The sequence below is a fragment of the Chiloscyllium punctatum genome, chromosome 10 (assembly GCF_047496795.1).
Source record: "Chiloscyllium punctatum isolate Juve2018m chromosome 10, sChiPun1.3, whole genome shotgun sequence".
NCBI lineage: Eukaryota > Metazoa > Chordata > Chondrichthyes > Orectolobiformes > Hemiscylliidae > Chiloscyllium > Chiloscyllium punctatum.
The window spans coordinates 52,390,858-52,406,672 of record NC_092748.1 but is presented as its reverse complement, the minus strand read 5'-3'; the positions used below and the strand labels follow the sequence as shown (position 1 = coordinate 52,406,672).

At 41.8% G+C, this 15,815-nt stretch overlaps 1 protein-coding gene across 3 annotated transcripts; it reads right to left on the bottom strand.

The window, feature by feature from the left end:
• Positions 1-443: 443 nt before the first annotated feature.
• LOC140482129 (cytochrome c iso-1/iso-2) lies at positions 444-15,815 on the bottom strand. Of its 3 annotated transcripts, none has more exons than XM_072579137.1 (3): positions 15,717-15,815; positions 773-948; positions 444-681 (listed from the first exon to the last, which is right to left on the bottom strand). In XM_072579137.1, exons 2-3 carry the CDS (start codon positions 939-941, stop codon positions 539-541), a joined length of 312 nt encoding a protein of 103 aa, XP_072435238.1. In that variant the 5' UTR covers positions 942-948; positions 15,717-15,815; the 3' UTR covers positions 444-538. The 3 variants fall into 3 exon arrangements, with proteins under 3 accessions (XP_072435238.1, XP_072435237.1, XP_072435239.1); XM_072579136.1 differs by lacking the exon at positions 15,717-15,815 and adding an exon at positions 9,887-9,915; XM_072579138.1 differs by lacking the exon at positions 15,717-15,815 and adding an exon at positions 9,569-9,636.

The following is a 15,815-nucleotide window of genomic DNA, read 5'->3' as shown; positions in this document are numbered from 1 at the left end:
TTTTTAAGTTCAGCAATAAATGTCATTTAGAAAGACAGTTTTCTGAAATTTTCCCTTTCTGTCAGAGAATTAGAACATCAGAAATTTCATATAGATGTCCAGATGCAGGCATTTCTGCAAAGGCAGATTGCATTTAATCAAAAAGTCAAATCAGTAGACCCCGAGAGAGTTATATGGGCATGTCCGCGGAGATGTATTTTGCTAACACCGTACCAAGGAGCAAGTCTCAGAACTGGATTACTTTTTTGCAAAGGCAAGGTAACATTTGGCTTAGAATCAAGCTTATTTATGCATGAAACAAATTATTTCCACGTTACCAAGGCAGTTTGAAAAATGTCTAATTTTATTTTAGAATTGAAATTGTTAGATATTCAAAATTATTTCTATTACAATTCGTAAGAAACAGCTAACAAGTTAGCACTAAACATAGAGAAGTTGATGAATTACTTAAGCAATTTACTAGTTACCAAATTTTTGAATGGCTAACAAAAAAAAGCACATTTTAAAAGTTAAATTAAGCATTTCTGTAAAGCTTTTACTATGAAGCTGTCTTTAAATAAGCAATGAGGTCAGCACGTTCACTTTTCTTCTTGATACCAGCAAACAGCATTTTTGTTCCAGGAATGTATTTTTTAGGGTTCTCCAAATATTCCATCAGAGTGCTTTCTCCCCATGTGATGCCTGCATATAAATCCAAATTTTACTTCAATAATTATTTAAATAATTAATTCTGAAATGTGAATATTTAAAGTTGCAGTTTAAATTGCAATACCTTTATTTTTGTTTGCATCAGTATATGAATATCCTGGAGCAGTACCAGTCTTACGCCCAAATAGACCCCAGAGGTTTGGGCCAACCATATGCTTTCCACCTTTTTCAATTGTGTGGCATACAACACACTTTTGAACAAAAATTTTCTTTCCTTTCTCTGGATCACCCATTTAGAGTCTAACATAAAAATAAAGAAAACATTAGGGATTGTAAATGAGCTAAAGACACTTGCTGTCAAATTTGAAAAATGAATGGATTCAAAATACACTTCTACCAATCATGAAAAAAATTATATATAGTAATCTGAGATTTTACTGTTCATCCACTACCTCTGAAAATATTTAGGTTTGCTTGATATACTATAATCTAATTCAGTGGAGCTAATTTTACCCTGCACAATGTTTCACACACACTTATTTGCCATGAAGAGGAAAAAGGATTACAAGACATCACATTCTGCCCACACACCACTTTACAAGAATCCCCAATTGCGGGTTATACTTAGCTAGGGAAAATAAATGGGAAAGAAACATTAGATTTTGGTCTTATTTAAAACATGAAGTAGTAACTTCAATAACTTGGTATTCAGATTCAAATAATTTTCCTAACTCTGGTCTTAACTCATGTGATAATGTGGCACTTAATTGTGTTCTCAGCTGCTGAGCTCTGCTTAAAATCAACTGTAAAAAGGTCAGAGTGTATCTTTCATGTAGATTAGAAACTCAACTTTTGGGAAGGAGATACATAGAATATTACAGCGCAGTAAAGGCCCTTCAGCCCTCGATGTTGCGCCGACTTGTCATACCAATCTGAAGCCCATCTAACATACACTATTCCATGTACGTCCCATATGCTTGTCCAATGATGACTTAAATGCACTTAAAGTTGGCGAATCTACTACCGTTGCAGGCAAAGCATTCCCTTACTACTCTGAGTAAAGAAACTACCTCTGACATCTGTCCTATATCTATCACCCCTCAATTTAAAGCTATGCCCCCTCATGCTCGCCATCACCATACTTGGAAAAAGGCTCTCCCTGTCCACCCTATCTAACCCTCTGATTATCTTCTATGTCTCTATTAAGTCACCTCTCAACCTTCTTCTCTCCAATGAAAACAGCCTCAAGTCCCTCAACCTTTCCTCGTAAGACCCTCCCTCTTTACCAGGCAACATCCTAGTAAATCTCCTCTGCACCCTTTCCAAAGCTTCCACATCCTTCATATAATGTGTGACCAGAACTGTACACAATACTCCAAGTGCTGTTGCACCAGACTTTTGTCCACCTGTAGCAGAACCTCATGGTTCCAGAACCCGATCTCTCTATTAATAAAAGCTAAAACACTGTATGCCTTCTTAACAACCCTGTCAACCTGGCTGGCAACTTTCAAGGATCTGTGTATCTGGACACAGAGATCTCTCTGCTCACCTACACTACCAAGAATCTTACCATTAGCCCAGTATTTTGCATTCCGGTTACTCCAAAGTGAATCACCTCACACTTGTCTGCTTTAAACTCCATTTGCCACCTCTCAGCCCAGCTCTGCAGCTTATCTATGTCTCTTTGTAACCTACAAAATCGTCACTATCCACAACTCCACCGACCTTAGTGTAGTCTGCAAATTTACTAACCCACCCTTCTACGCCCTCATCCAGGTTGTTTATAAAAATGACGAACAGCAGTGGACCCAACACCGACCCTTGCGGTACACCACTGGTAACTGTACTCCAGGATTAACATTTCCCATCAACCACCACCCTCTGTCTTCTTTCAGCAAGCCAATTACTGATCTAAACTGCTATGTCTCCCACAATCCCATTCCTCCACATTTTGTACAATAGCCTACTGTGGGGAACCTTATCGAACGCCTTGCTGAAATCCATATACACCACATTAACCAGTTTACTCTCATCTACCTGTTTGGTCACCTTCCCAAAGAACTCCAAGGTTTGTGAGGCACGACCTACCCTTCACAAAACCGTGCTGACTATCTCTAATCAAATTATTCTTTTCTAGATAATTATAAATCCTCTCTTATAACCTTTTCCAACACTTTACCAACAACTGAAGTAAGGCTTACTGATCTATAATTACCATGGTTTTCTCTACTCCCCTTCCTGAACAGGGGAACCACATTTGCTATTCTCCAGTCTTCTGGCACTGTTCCTGTAGACAATGACGATTTAAAGATCAATGCCAAAGGCTTGGCAATCTCCTCCCTGGCTTCCCAGAGGATCCTAGGATAAATCCCATCTGGTCCAGGTTTTAACTGGACAAGAATATTGCAGATAAAATTACAGGAAGTTGCATTTTACCAGAAATCGTCTGAGTGTCAATTTCAGGAGGTTTATTCTAATAGATTATCACAGGTAATTCTCTGCGGTTCACCTCATTACCATATATACTATGACTCAGCAACTCCCAGCCATGCACCTGGTCAAGGGCTGCCAGCCAAGATATATATCCGATATGTTCTGAAGATGTATCATGGTCTGAGCCAAAGCTCAAGAAAATACCATGAAACCAAGAATCCAGTTGAAAAGAAGCATAGTGAGATGCATGTATCCAGTTGAACAACTATCAAACACATTTTAAATGAAGCAATGCATCAGTTTCATGTATCGTTCTGAAAATAACCTGTTTGGCTTTGCTGGATTTTAATGATCATAACCTTTAATTCAAAGAAGCCTCTGGAAAAGGTTGCTGTCTGTCCCAACAACTGTATCACCAAAACAAGAGGGAAAAACCTACACGGCTTGAGAGACAATTTGCGGAAACCATTAAAATATTCTCTACAAACATGTTTGCATTTTGTCCATTATTAAAAATGTATTCATAAATTCCAGTCAATTCAGAAATCCCCCATTCCATTCTCTTGCTTTTACATGAGCTTTGCAAAAATATTGCACACTACCTTTGTACCATCATATCTTAACTTAAAACTATTCACTGTGTACAAATGCCTACTTCTTCCTTTTATTGTACTTCTTTTTGATGACCATGCACAAGATAAAGGCACCTATTCTTGTGTTTGTCTGTTTGCTTCCTGTGTGGCTGAACTATGTGGAAATCAACTAGGAGAAAGTGAGGACTGCAGACACTGGAGATCAGATTTGAAGAGTGTGGTGCCGGAAAAGCACAGCTGGTCAGGCAGCATCCAAGGAGTAGGAGAATCGACATTTCAAGCATAAGTTCTTCATTGGGAATTCCTGAAGAGCTTATGCTTGAAATGTCAACTCTGCAGCTCCTCAGATGCTGCCTGACCGGCTGTGTTTTTTCAGCACCACGCTCTTCAACTGGATTATGTGAAATGGCAAGATCATTTTGCAATTCAGATGGGCATTTTCACCAGGAGGTGAATGGATTTGTTGTTCTTCAATTAGCAGTGGTTGGTCTTGCTCATCTGTGCTTTGGCTGTCATCAGATTTACTCCAGATGAGTCTTGAATCAGGGCCTCCTACCTCAGATTCTAAACAAAACCTCAGCACTTCTAAGCAAAACCACAAGGCTGACTGTGCTCAAACTGCATGATCTGTTTCACGTGGGCTGGGTCATGTGATTATCTTGTCGTTCTGTATAAACCTCTAGTTTCTCTCAGATTACAGGCAACTACCAGATTTGACTGCCATGTGGTAACATTCCTATGCTTCTCACAAAGGCCTCTGTCTTCAATAAATGACTTCTGAATTTGTAATGTGGCATAATTTTACCTACAACAAATAGGCATAGTCAGCAGGATCCTGTTTACCGGTCCGGACAAGTGGCCACTGTCCAATAATTGGAGAAGGATACCAAACAATTTTGAAATGAGTCAGATGTCAGTAATTGTTGATCTGTTGTGAGTGAATGTGAGAGTGACTGTCCTGTGGCGTCTGAGTTGATCGCAAACCGACAAGGAAGGTATCAGTCACTAGCACACAGCATGAGTTGAAGTTAAGAGGGGAAATCTCCCACGTGAAAGCCAGGACTCTAAAGTAGGAGTGGAGACTGGAAAAGGATCCTGGGATATGATATTCAGATGCCAGTGTGATTGTTTCTGCCTAAGATAAAGGTCTAGAGTAAAATAAGATGGATACAGGAAACTGATCACTTCCAAAATAAGTATCACCGGACTCCGATACGAACGATCCTTTGCGAGACGCAGCTAGTGACAAAATATGCAGAAGTCGTGCCAGTGGATAAAAATAATGGACTGTCAGAGGATCCTTGAGTATAAATCTATCATTGTTATGGCAGGACAGAAACATCAATGGGGACCGCTCGGGTCTCTCATTAATCAGTATATGATGGACAGTCATTCACTCATTAAGTGGGTGAGGAAGGGGGGATGGGACTCCTTCCAAGACCGAGATCAACAGTGAAATTGACTCGAGTGAAAAGAAAGATAGGACCAAGAAAATTGGAGTTCTTTTAGTCACCAATTGGCTAGCCTCATTGGTCAGACTTCGGAATCCACAAAGAAATAGATTGAAGCAAAACGGATCCTTCAATGCCGAATAAGGGATTTGGGAAAAAGTAATCAATTTTTGGACGATAACCAATGGGGATCATTGCTACCTTATAATTTTGAAGAGAGTCTATCTGCAACCCCTCCAGTATCAAATGACCCTCCTAAAGAGGTAAAGTTGGTTCCAATTCAAGTACAGAGGGAAGGAGATAATGCTCAGTTCCATCACAAACCATTCACTCCAGGTGAACTGCAACTAATATTATCATCCCTGGGCCACCTAAATACCCACAGTGTGAATGCCAAATTCTGGTCGGAATTAGACACAGTTTGGGTGGGCCCTGACTTCTAACTTTGTAATGTGGCACAATTTTACTTACAACAATTATATCCAATTTCCTTTCCCAATTACTGTTTTGTGGGTATATAATATATAAAACAAAAAAATACAAACCACATACATTATATATAGGTCCTTCTGCCATTGTTCTTATGAGTGAAAACAGCTTCTTATTTATTCTATCACAATTCTTCACAATACTGAAAGTCTCTCTCAATTCTCATCATACTTTTTCCTGGTCTAAGAGGGGCAATACCAGATACTCTGATATCCCAGTTATTTTAATTCACCTATGTGGACATGAAATAACATACCTCTAGGAGTTACGTGAACACAAACCTTCTGAGGCTGAGGCAGGGACACCACCACCATGCCATAAAATCCAATGCAGTGTTTAGTTTCTTTTTCATTCACTCGTGTGATTTGAGTTTTGCTGGCTGAGCCAGCATTTATTATCCATCCCTAGCTTGCCCTTGGAAAAGTGGTGGTGAGCTATCTTCATGAATCGCTGCAGTCCATGTGCTATAGGTCGACTGACAATGCCGTTAGAGAGAATTCCAGGATTTTGACCCAGCGACAGTGAAGGAATGGTGATGTATTTTCAAGACTGGATGGTGAGTTGCATTCCCATGTATCTGCTGCCCTTCTCCAAGATAGAATTGGTCACAGTTTTGGAAGATGCTACGGATGTTTGTTGAATTTATCCAGTCCATCTTGTAGCAGCAGTGCTTACTGAGCATTGATGGTAGAGTGAGTCAATGTGTGTGAACGTGATGCCAATCAAGTGGGCGGCTTTGACCTTTCTTGAGTGTTATTGGAATAGCACTCATCCAGACAAATGGAGACTATTCCATTGCACTCCTGATTTGTGCCTTGTAGATGGTGGACAACTTTGGCAAGTTGGAGGGGAATTACTTGCTGCAGCATTCCAAGCCTCTGACCTGCTCTTGTAGCCACTGTATTTATATGAGCTTGATCAATTGCGTCAATGCACTAAGGTTAGGCAGATGGAGTTTAATTTACACAAATGCAAGGTATTGCATTTTGGTAAAATAAACAAGGATAGGACTTATACAATTAATGGTAGGGCCCTGGCTAGTCAGAGTCATAGAGATGTACAGTATGGAAACAGACCCTTTGTTCCAACCTGTCCATGCTGACCAGATATCCCAATCCAATATAGTCCCACCTGCCAGCACCTGGCCCATATCCCTCCAAACCTTTCCTATTCATATACCCATCCAAATGCCTCTTAAATGTTGCAATTGTACCAGCCTCCACCACATCCTCTGGCAGGTCATTCCATACACATACCACCCTCCGCGAGACCCCTTAGGTCTCTTTTATATCTTTCCCCTCTCACCCTAAACCTATGCCCTCTAGTTCTGGACTCCCCGACTTCAGGGAAAAGACTTTGCCTATTTATCCTATCCATGCCTCTCATAATTTTGTAAACCTCGAAAAGGTCACCCCTCAGCCTCCAACACTCCAGGAAAAACAGCCCCAGCCTGTTCAGCCTCTCCCTGTAGCTCAGATCCTCCAACCCTGGCAACATCCTTGTACATCTTTTCTGAACCCTTTCAAGTTTCACAACATCTTTCCGATAGGAAGGAGACCAGAATTGCACGCAATATTCTAACAGTGGCCTAACTAATGTTCTGTACAGCGGCAACATGACCTCCCAACTCCTGTACTCAATACTCTGACCAATAAAGGAAAGCATACCAAAGAAAAGAGAAACCTGGGGGTTCAGTTACATAATTCTTTGAAAATTGTGTCACAGATAGACAGGGTCTAAGAAAACATTTAGCATGCTTGCCTTCACTGATCAGATCTTTCAGTATAGGAGTTAGGATGTCATGTTGAGGTTGTACAGGACGTTGCTGAGGCTTCTTCGGGAGCACGGTGTGCAGTTTTGGTTGGTCTGCTGTAAGAAGGGTATTACTAAATTGGAGAGGGCTCAGAAAAGAGTTACCAGTATGTTCCAGGAATTGAGAGTTTGAGTTAAAAAATTGACTGGAACCTTTTCATTAGAGCGTAGGAGATTGAGGAGTGAACTTAGAAGTTTATTAAATCATGACAGGCGTAGAGAAGGTGAATAGCAAGGGTCTTTTCTCTAGGGTGGGGAGTTCAAAACCAGGGAGCACATCTTTAAGGGGAGAGGAGAAACCTTTTTTTAAACAGAGTAATTTGTGTTATCAGCAAATCTGAAATATTATATTTGGTTCTCACATCTAAATTATTGATCTAAATTATGAACAGCTATAGCCTCAGCATGGATTCTTGCAGTACACTACAGGATACAACTGATCAGAAACTGTGCTCAATCAGTCTTAAAAACATTGTGACTATGAGGACAGGTCAGGAGCTAGGTATTCTGAGGCAAGTAACCCAACTAGCGCATCCCCAATGTCCACAATTAACAAGATGGAAGTCAGAAGTGTGATGGAATACATACCACATATTTGAAGAGTGCAGTTCCAACAACACTCAAGAACCTCATCACCATCCCAGACAAAGTAGCCGGTTTGAATGACACCCAGCACACCCTCTTCTTCATTCCCTCCACCACTAAAGCAGAGTAGTAGCACTGTATACCATCTACAAATTGCAATATATCATCGCACCAAGGGTCCTTCAAAAGGACCTTTTAAACCCATGGCTCTACCACCTAGAAGGAAAAGGGTAACAGATGCATGTAAGTAACACTACAGGAAACTTCACGTTTGCTTCAAACCACACATAATCCTGACTTGAAATACATTGTTGATCCTTCATTGTTGCTAGGTGAAAATCCTGGATTTCCTTCCTAATCAGTTGGTGTCCGAGAGCATGTAGACTTCATCGGTTCAAGAAGGCAGTTCACTTCCTGAGGGCAATAGCAATGACCAATAAATACTGGCTTAGCTAGCAACAGCCACTTACTGTGAAGAAACTAATGCAAATAGCCTTCCATCCCAATGACCTGTTTACTCCTAATTGCAAATTTCGCATCAGTGACATTTTTGATCTCCCTCTTGTCCACATCTTCCCACTAATTTTGAATCCTTCAATTCTTACTTTTCATTCTGAAGGCAATCTTTCTCCGCTGCCAGGATTGGAGGATTTGAGCTCTTGGGAGGCTGAAGAGGCTTAAGAGCCTATTTTCCCTCGAGAGTCAGAGGCTGAGGTTTTATAAACCTTATAGAGGTTTATAAAATCATGAGGGGATAGGATAAATAGATAAGGTTTTTTTTCCCTGGCGTGGAAGAGTCCAGAACGAGAGGGCATAGCTTTATGGGAGGGGCATAGGCATGGTGAGAGGGGAAAGATTCAAAATGCACCTAAGGGGCAAATTTTTTCACACAGAGGGTGGTGCGTGTATGGAATGAGCTGCCAGAGGAAGTAGTGGAGGCTGGTACATTTACAGCATTTGAAAGGTATCTGGATGGGTATATTGAATAGGAAGGGTTTAGAGGGATATGGGCCAAATGCTGGCAAATGGGGCTAGATTAGGTTAGGATATCTGGTCAGAATGGATGAGTTGGACCGAAGGGTCTGTTTCTGTGCTGTACATCTCTATGATTCTATGCTTTCTCTTCACTTCATTGTTCCACTCAACACCTCTTCCTCCAGTTTTCTAGTCACCATTTCACTGTTGTCTCATTATACCATTTGTGTTTTGGATAACTTCAACACCATTAAGTTATTCACCACTTGTCAACCATTACATTCTCAGGTCCACCTTTGCACATTTGGGTCTGCCAGCCACAGGCTCGAGTGCATCAGTTGCTCCAACCACTGTCAAACAGACCACATTGAGCATTTCCAGACTTCCTTCTCCATGGACAAATCCTTTTTCATCGTCAAATGGACTATCTTTTCTGGAGGGCAAGGAAAATCAACTGCGTTTTAGAAAATTACCTACACTCGGATGCTGGCTTTGACTTTTGACTACAGCAGAAACTCTGCACCTTTTTGCATCCATGACCAGCCCGAAACCTCACCCTACCCTCCTGACAACTTCCTTCACCTGCATCAGGCTGATCGCTTTTCACAAGGTGGAGACTTTCCGGTTTTCACAGCCTATTTCCTAAGTCGTCCGCCTCAAAAAAAAAGTTGCTCCCCTGTGCGCCATAAGTTACCCACACTGTCTCCAAAACTCTTATCCACAGGCCCGGATAAGAGATGTTCATTGTCCCTCTCCAGCCAGCCCTCACTTGATCGCAGTCACGACAACTACCGTCCCCTCTGGGGTACGCACTGGGCCCAGGGATGGAGGACAGTGAGCGGTGGATGAGCTAAATGGGGGGCGGGTTGCAGGGAGGGGAGGCATTTGGCAGCTACTTACCCCCGGGATGCCTTGGCGTCGCACTCCGCTTGCAACCGTCAAACGTCCTCGCGTTCGACTGGCGGGAGACTGTGCACAAACCCGCGCACGTCATAACGTCACAACAGCAGCGGCCAAACGTTACGGCTCCTGCCATCCATTCATTCATTCATTCATTCATTCATTCAACAGGCTGCAAGAATCGGAAGCCTGCACTGTAATCAGAGAGGGCTTTTAACAAAGCAAGGGCCTGGAGCAAACAGTTATAACTTGGGGGAGTATCTCAATTGAGATGGGTGGCTAATAGGCGTAGAGAGGGAATTTTGCATCCAGTTAATTAATTAATTAATTTCAGAGTTAATTGTAGCTACGAAAAGGCGGGATAGAGGGACCTAGCGATGCAAATTGTGCACAACTAAATAGGCACAGATCTTGTGATCAGCAGCGAAGCAAACGTGCTCATCCAATGACCTCAAAGGCAGATGGTAGCCATGATGTGGAGGTGCCGCTGCTGGACAGGGGTAAACAAAATTAAAAATTGCACAGTACCAGGCTATAGTCCAACAGATTCCTTTGGAAGTACAAGCTTTCGGAGCGCTGTTCCTTCGTCAAGCTAGCTACCTGACAAAGGAGTAGCGCTCCGAAAGCTTGTACATCCAAATAAACCTGTCGGACTATAACCTGCTGTTGGGCGATTTTTAACTCAAAGGAAGTCACCGACGCTTGGGTCTGAGAGCCACAGATTCAAGTGCATCCAAGCGATCTGATTTGAATATGTGTGAACTTGCCCAGTTTGGGTGAAAAAAAAATTCCCCAGATTTTTAGCTCTCCCAATGATCAACTGGTTTTGGCATGATTTAGCAGGGCTTTCATGCAGCAAGTTGCAGTTGTATCATAAGCTGTACAATCAGCCATTCGTACTAAATAATCCTTACAGCTGGCGAGGATATGAAAAGCATTGATAATCGAAGCATGTTTTAAGATTGGGACAGAGTGATAGTAAAAGCTGAAAAGTCGAGTTTTTTGAAAGTCAATATTTCTAAAAAAATCCAGTTTAACAAATGAATTTATAAAGGCATGTCTAAGGAACCCAAAATAGTATTTTGGGAAGTAAGTAATGTATTTAGGAGGGGAATATCTTTGGATGTAATTTTTAAGATGACTGAATAATAGAAACATGACATATTCTACAGAAAGATCCAATTAAAAATAATAGATTATCACTGAGTTACACGCATGAGCTCTCAGTCAGGAATCATGTTCAAATTGGTGATTTTTTTTCTGATCTTTCTATTGAAAAATCAATGTGAACAGAGGAAAATTTGTTTGACGTTACTGTAAGTCACTAGGAAGTAAACAAAATTACACTAGGAAGTAAACAAATGACTATTTCTGACATTACTAATAGGTCTGAGCACTACTGAGTGTTTATCAAGTCATAGAGTCCTACAGCACAGAGACAGGCCCTTTGACCCAAACTGGTCCATGCCAAACAAAATGTCCATCAATGTTAACCCCAGTTTCCTGCACTGGAACCACATCCTTCTAGTCCTTTCCTATCCATGTGTTTGTCCAAATGTCTTTTAAATGTTGCTAATGTATCCACTTCAGTCACTTCCAATGGCAGCTCATTCCATATGCGTACCACCATCAATGTGAAAAAGTTGCCCCTCAGGTTCCACCGAACAGTAGAGCACATTACAGGCCCTTGTGAGAATGCAAAGATCATCACCAAAGGCACAGCAATTTCTTCCCTCGCTTCCTGTGGTAACCTAGGATATATCGTCTCTGGCCCAGGGGATTTATCTATCCTCATGATTTTCAAAATTTTCAGCACATCCTCCTTCTGAACATCAACCTGTCCGAACATATCAGTCTGTTTCACACTGTCCTCACAAATGTCAAGTTCCCTCTCACTAGTGAGTACTGAAGCAAAGTATTCATTAAGGACCTCACCAATCTTCTTTTACTCCAGGTGCAAGTTCTCTCCACTATCCCTGATCAGCCCAATCCTCATTTTGGACATCCTCTTGTTCCTCACGTAGGTGTAGAATGCCTTACGGTTTTCCTTAATCCTATCTGCTAAAGCTTTTTCACGTCCCCTTCTTGCTCTCATAAGTCCATTCTTCAGTTCCTTCCTGGCTATCTTGCAACCCTCTAGAGCCCAGTCTGATCCTTGCCTCCTCAACCTTAATTAAGCTTCCTTCTTCCTCTTGATGAGATATTCCACATCCCTTGTCACCAAAGGTTCTTTCGACCTACCATCCCTTCCTTCCCTCAATGGGACAAACCTGTCTAGTGCTATCAGCAAGTGCACCCTAAACCTCCATATTTCTGTCATGCATTTCCCTGAGAACATCTATTCCCAATTTAGGCACCCAGGTCCTGCTTAATAGCATTGCAATTCCCCACCCCCAATTAAATACTTTCCCATACCATCTGCTCCTATCCTCCATGAATATATCAAAGGTCAGGGAGTTGTGATCACTATCACCGAAATGCTCTCCCACCGAGAGATCTGACACCTGGCATGGTTTGTTGCCAAGCACCAAATCCAATATGGCCTCCCCTCTAGTTGGCCTATCTACATATTGAATCAAGAACCCTTCTTGGACACACTTGACAAAAACTGCTCCAGCCAAACTATTTGAACCACAAAGATTCCAATCAATATTAGAGAAGTTAACGTCACCCATGATAATAACCCTGTTACTTCTGCACCTTTCCAAAATCTGCACTCCAGTCTGCTCCTCTGTGTCTCTTTTGCCATTGGGCGATGTAGAAAGCTCCCAATAAAGTGACTGCTCCTTTCCTGTTTCTGACTTCCACCCATACTGACTCTGTAGACAAACCCTCCTCGATGACCCCCTTTCTGCAGCTGTGATACTAGCCCTGATTAACAATGCCATTCCTCCACATCTTTAAACCCCCCCCCCTCCATTCCTTTTGAAACATCCAAACCCTGGAACATCTAACAACCATTCCTGCCCCATGATATCCAAATCTCCGTAATGGCCACAACATCATAGTTCCAAGTATTGATTCATGTTCTAAGTTGTCACCCTTATCCTGATACTTCTTGCATTAAAATAGACTTACTCCCACCCATCACACTGACTGCATCTTTACCCTATCAAGTATGTATCCCTCCTCACAGATTTCTGTACACTGTATTTGGCTGTTCAATACCTACTCCATCATTTGATCCGTAGCTCTGGTTCCCTCCCTCCCTTTACCTATGTCATTGGTACCAATATGTACCACAACGTCTGGCTGCTCTCCCTCCCTCTTAAGAATCCTGTAGATTCGATCAAGACATCCCAGACCTTGGCACCCGGGAGACAACATAACATCCGGGAGTCTTGTTTGCGTGCACAGAATCTCCTGTCTGTTTCTCTCACAATTGAACCTCCTATCACTATCACTCTCCTATTCTCCCCCCTTCCCTTCTGAGCCACAGAGCCACACTCAATGTCAGAATCCTGGCTGCTGAGGTTTTCGCCAGTAGGTCCCCCCACACCCCCCATCAACAGTATCCAAACTGGTATGCTTATTAATGAGGGGAACAACCACAGGGGGTCCCTGTAATGTCTGCGAATTCCCTTCCACTCTCCTGATGGTCACCTAGCTACATTTATCCTGTAACTTAGGTGTGACTACCTCCCTATCACCCTCTCAGCCTCCCAAATGATCTGAAGTTAATCTAGCTGCAGCTCCACTTCCCTAATACTGTCTGTGAGGAGCTGGAGTTGGGTGCACTTCTCACAGGCAAAGTCAGTATAGACACTAATGTTGACCCTTACCTCCCACATCCTGCAAGAGGAGCGTGCAACTGCCCTAACTTCCATTCCCTCTGCTCTAAATTTCCAAGAGAGAATGGATAAATGAAAAAAAATCCTTACGTTACCAACCCACCACACACAGTCTTTTGATTTGGTTAGAGAAGGAGGATGAGTAGGAGACACTACATGAGTTTCCTTTTATTCTTTCCCCTTTCTCCTATCTGTTAAAGCTTTTTCGTGCCTCCTTCTAGCTCTCATAAGTCCAATCCCAATGCACTCAGTCTTTTTTCCTAGGGTTGGGGAATTGAGGACTAGAGGGCATCAGTTTAAGCTTAAAGGGGAGAGTGCATTCACACTATCCATGACTCTCATGATCTTGTAAACCTCTATAAGGTCACCTCTCTCAGTCTCCAACGCTCTAAAGAAAAAAGTTCTTGCTTGTCCAACCCCCCCTATAGCTCAGACCATTGAGTGCAGGCAACAGCCTTGTAAATTTCTTATGCACTCTTTCCAGTTTAATAACATCTTTCTTATAGCAAGGTGACCAAAACTGAATACAATATTCCATGTGCAGTCTCACCACCATCCTGTACAACCGTAACATAACCTCCCAACTTCAATACTCAGTGCTCTAATTGATGAAGGCCAGTGTGCCAAAAGCCTTCTTCATTGCCTTGTCTACCTGTGCCTCCACTTTCAGGGAATTGTGATCCCGAACTCCTAGATCCTTCTGTTCCACTACACTCCTTAAGATAATACTATTCACCATGAAACTCCGACCTTGATTTGACTTTCCAAAATGCAAGACTTCACACTTACTTATATTAAACTCCATTTGCCATTTCTTGGTCCACTTCCCAGCTGATCAACGTCCTGCTGCAATTTGTGATAACCTTCTTCACTGTCCACGATACCGCCTATTTTAATATCATCTGCAAACTTACTAATACGCCTTGTACATTCTCATCCAAATCATCAATATAGTAATGGGCCCAGCACTGAACCCTGAGGCACACCACTAGTCACAGACCTCCAGTCCGACAAACATCCTTCTACTATCACCCTTTGCTTCCTATCATCAAGCCTGTTTTGTAACCAATTTGCCAGCTCACCCTGGATTCCATGCGATCTAACCTTTCAGAGCAGCCTAGTTCAATTGAGCTATATTCTCTACAGGATTCAAGAAAGCACTTCGAAAGTTGTTTTGCAAGGTTTTTTGCTCAATCATCAAATATTCACTATTATTGGCTTAGATTACACACAGGGCCAACATACAAGTTTACCAACAACACAGAAGGTGGCATAGTTCATAATTTAGAACATAGCATTACAAAGCAATGATAAGAAAATGGTAAAACATAGATAAGACAGAAGTGATATTTTTTTCAATGAAAAGGAGTATGTTTAAGTATTCTATATTTCAACAATAACTTCTAAAAATGAATTAAATTGAGGGGACCAGAAGTTACTGATATTTGTTATATCTGTACAAATCTGTTTCTAAATCATACTGTGTGTATAGCTCTGTGCTATGCACCTTAAAAAGGATATATTAGCCTTGGAAAAACTGTAGTACAGATCACCAGGATATTCCTAGGTTATGACAAGGGACTGCACAAACTAAGATTGTATTATTCTTTTGTTCTTCTTTGGCAGTCCCTCAGGATCAGAAAGACTTTCTTGCACTTCAGTGCTTTCAGTCCTAAGTTTCAGTCCTCTAGTGCTGAATGTACAAATCCTAGAACAGATGGGTACATGGTGTTTTGTAATGGACCAGGCCCGACCCCCTCAAAACATTTCAAGAAAGTAGCCCTAACTAACTTTGCTAGTTGTGTTAAGCAGGTGAAAATGCATATTCCAGGAGTGATGCAGCTGGTCAAACCACTTACTTTTAAACAAAACAGAATTTATTTACAAGATTACCAAATGAAACACAAACAAAAGAGAACAGTATATAGAATAACAACCTTCCCGAAAACCCAACAGATTATCCCAACTTAATGATGTTGTTCCAAATTCCTGCAAAAATCCCCATAAACACTCTTGGCAAAACAGGAAAAGTCAAATACAGGGGGGAAGGAGATGATAGAGAGATTCAGTATGGAACACCTTCTTCCATGTAGCTGTTTGTTGGACCAGCAGCCTCAAAACTGACTGACTGCTTTCAG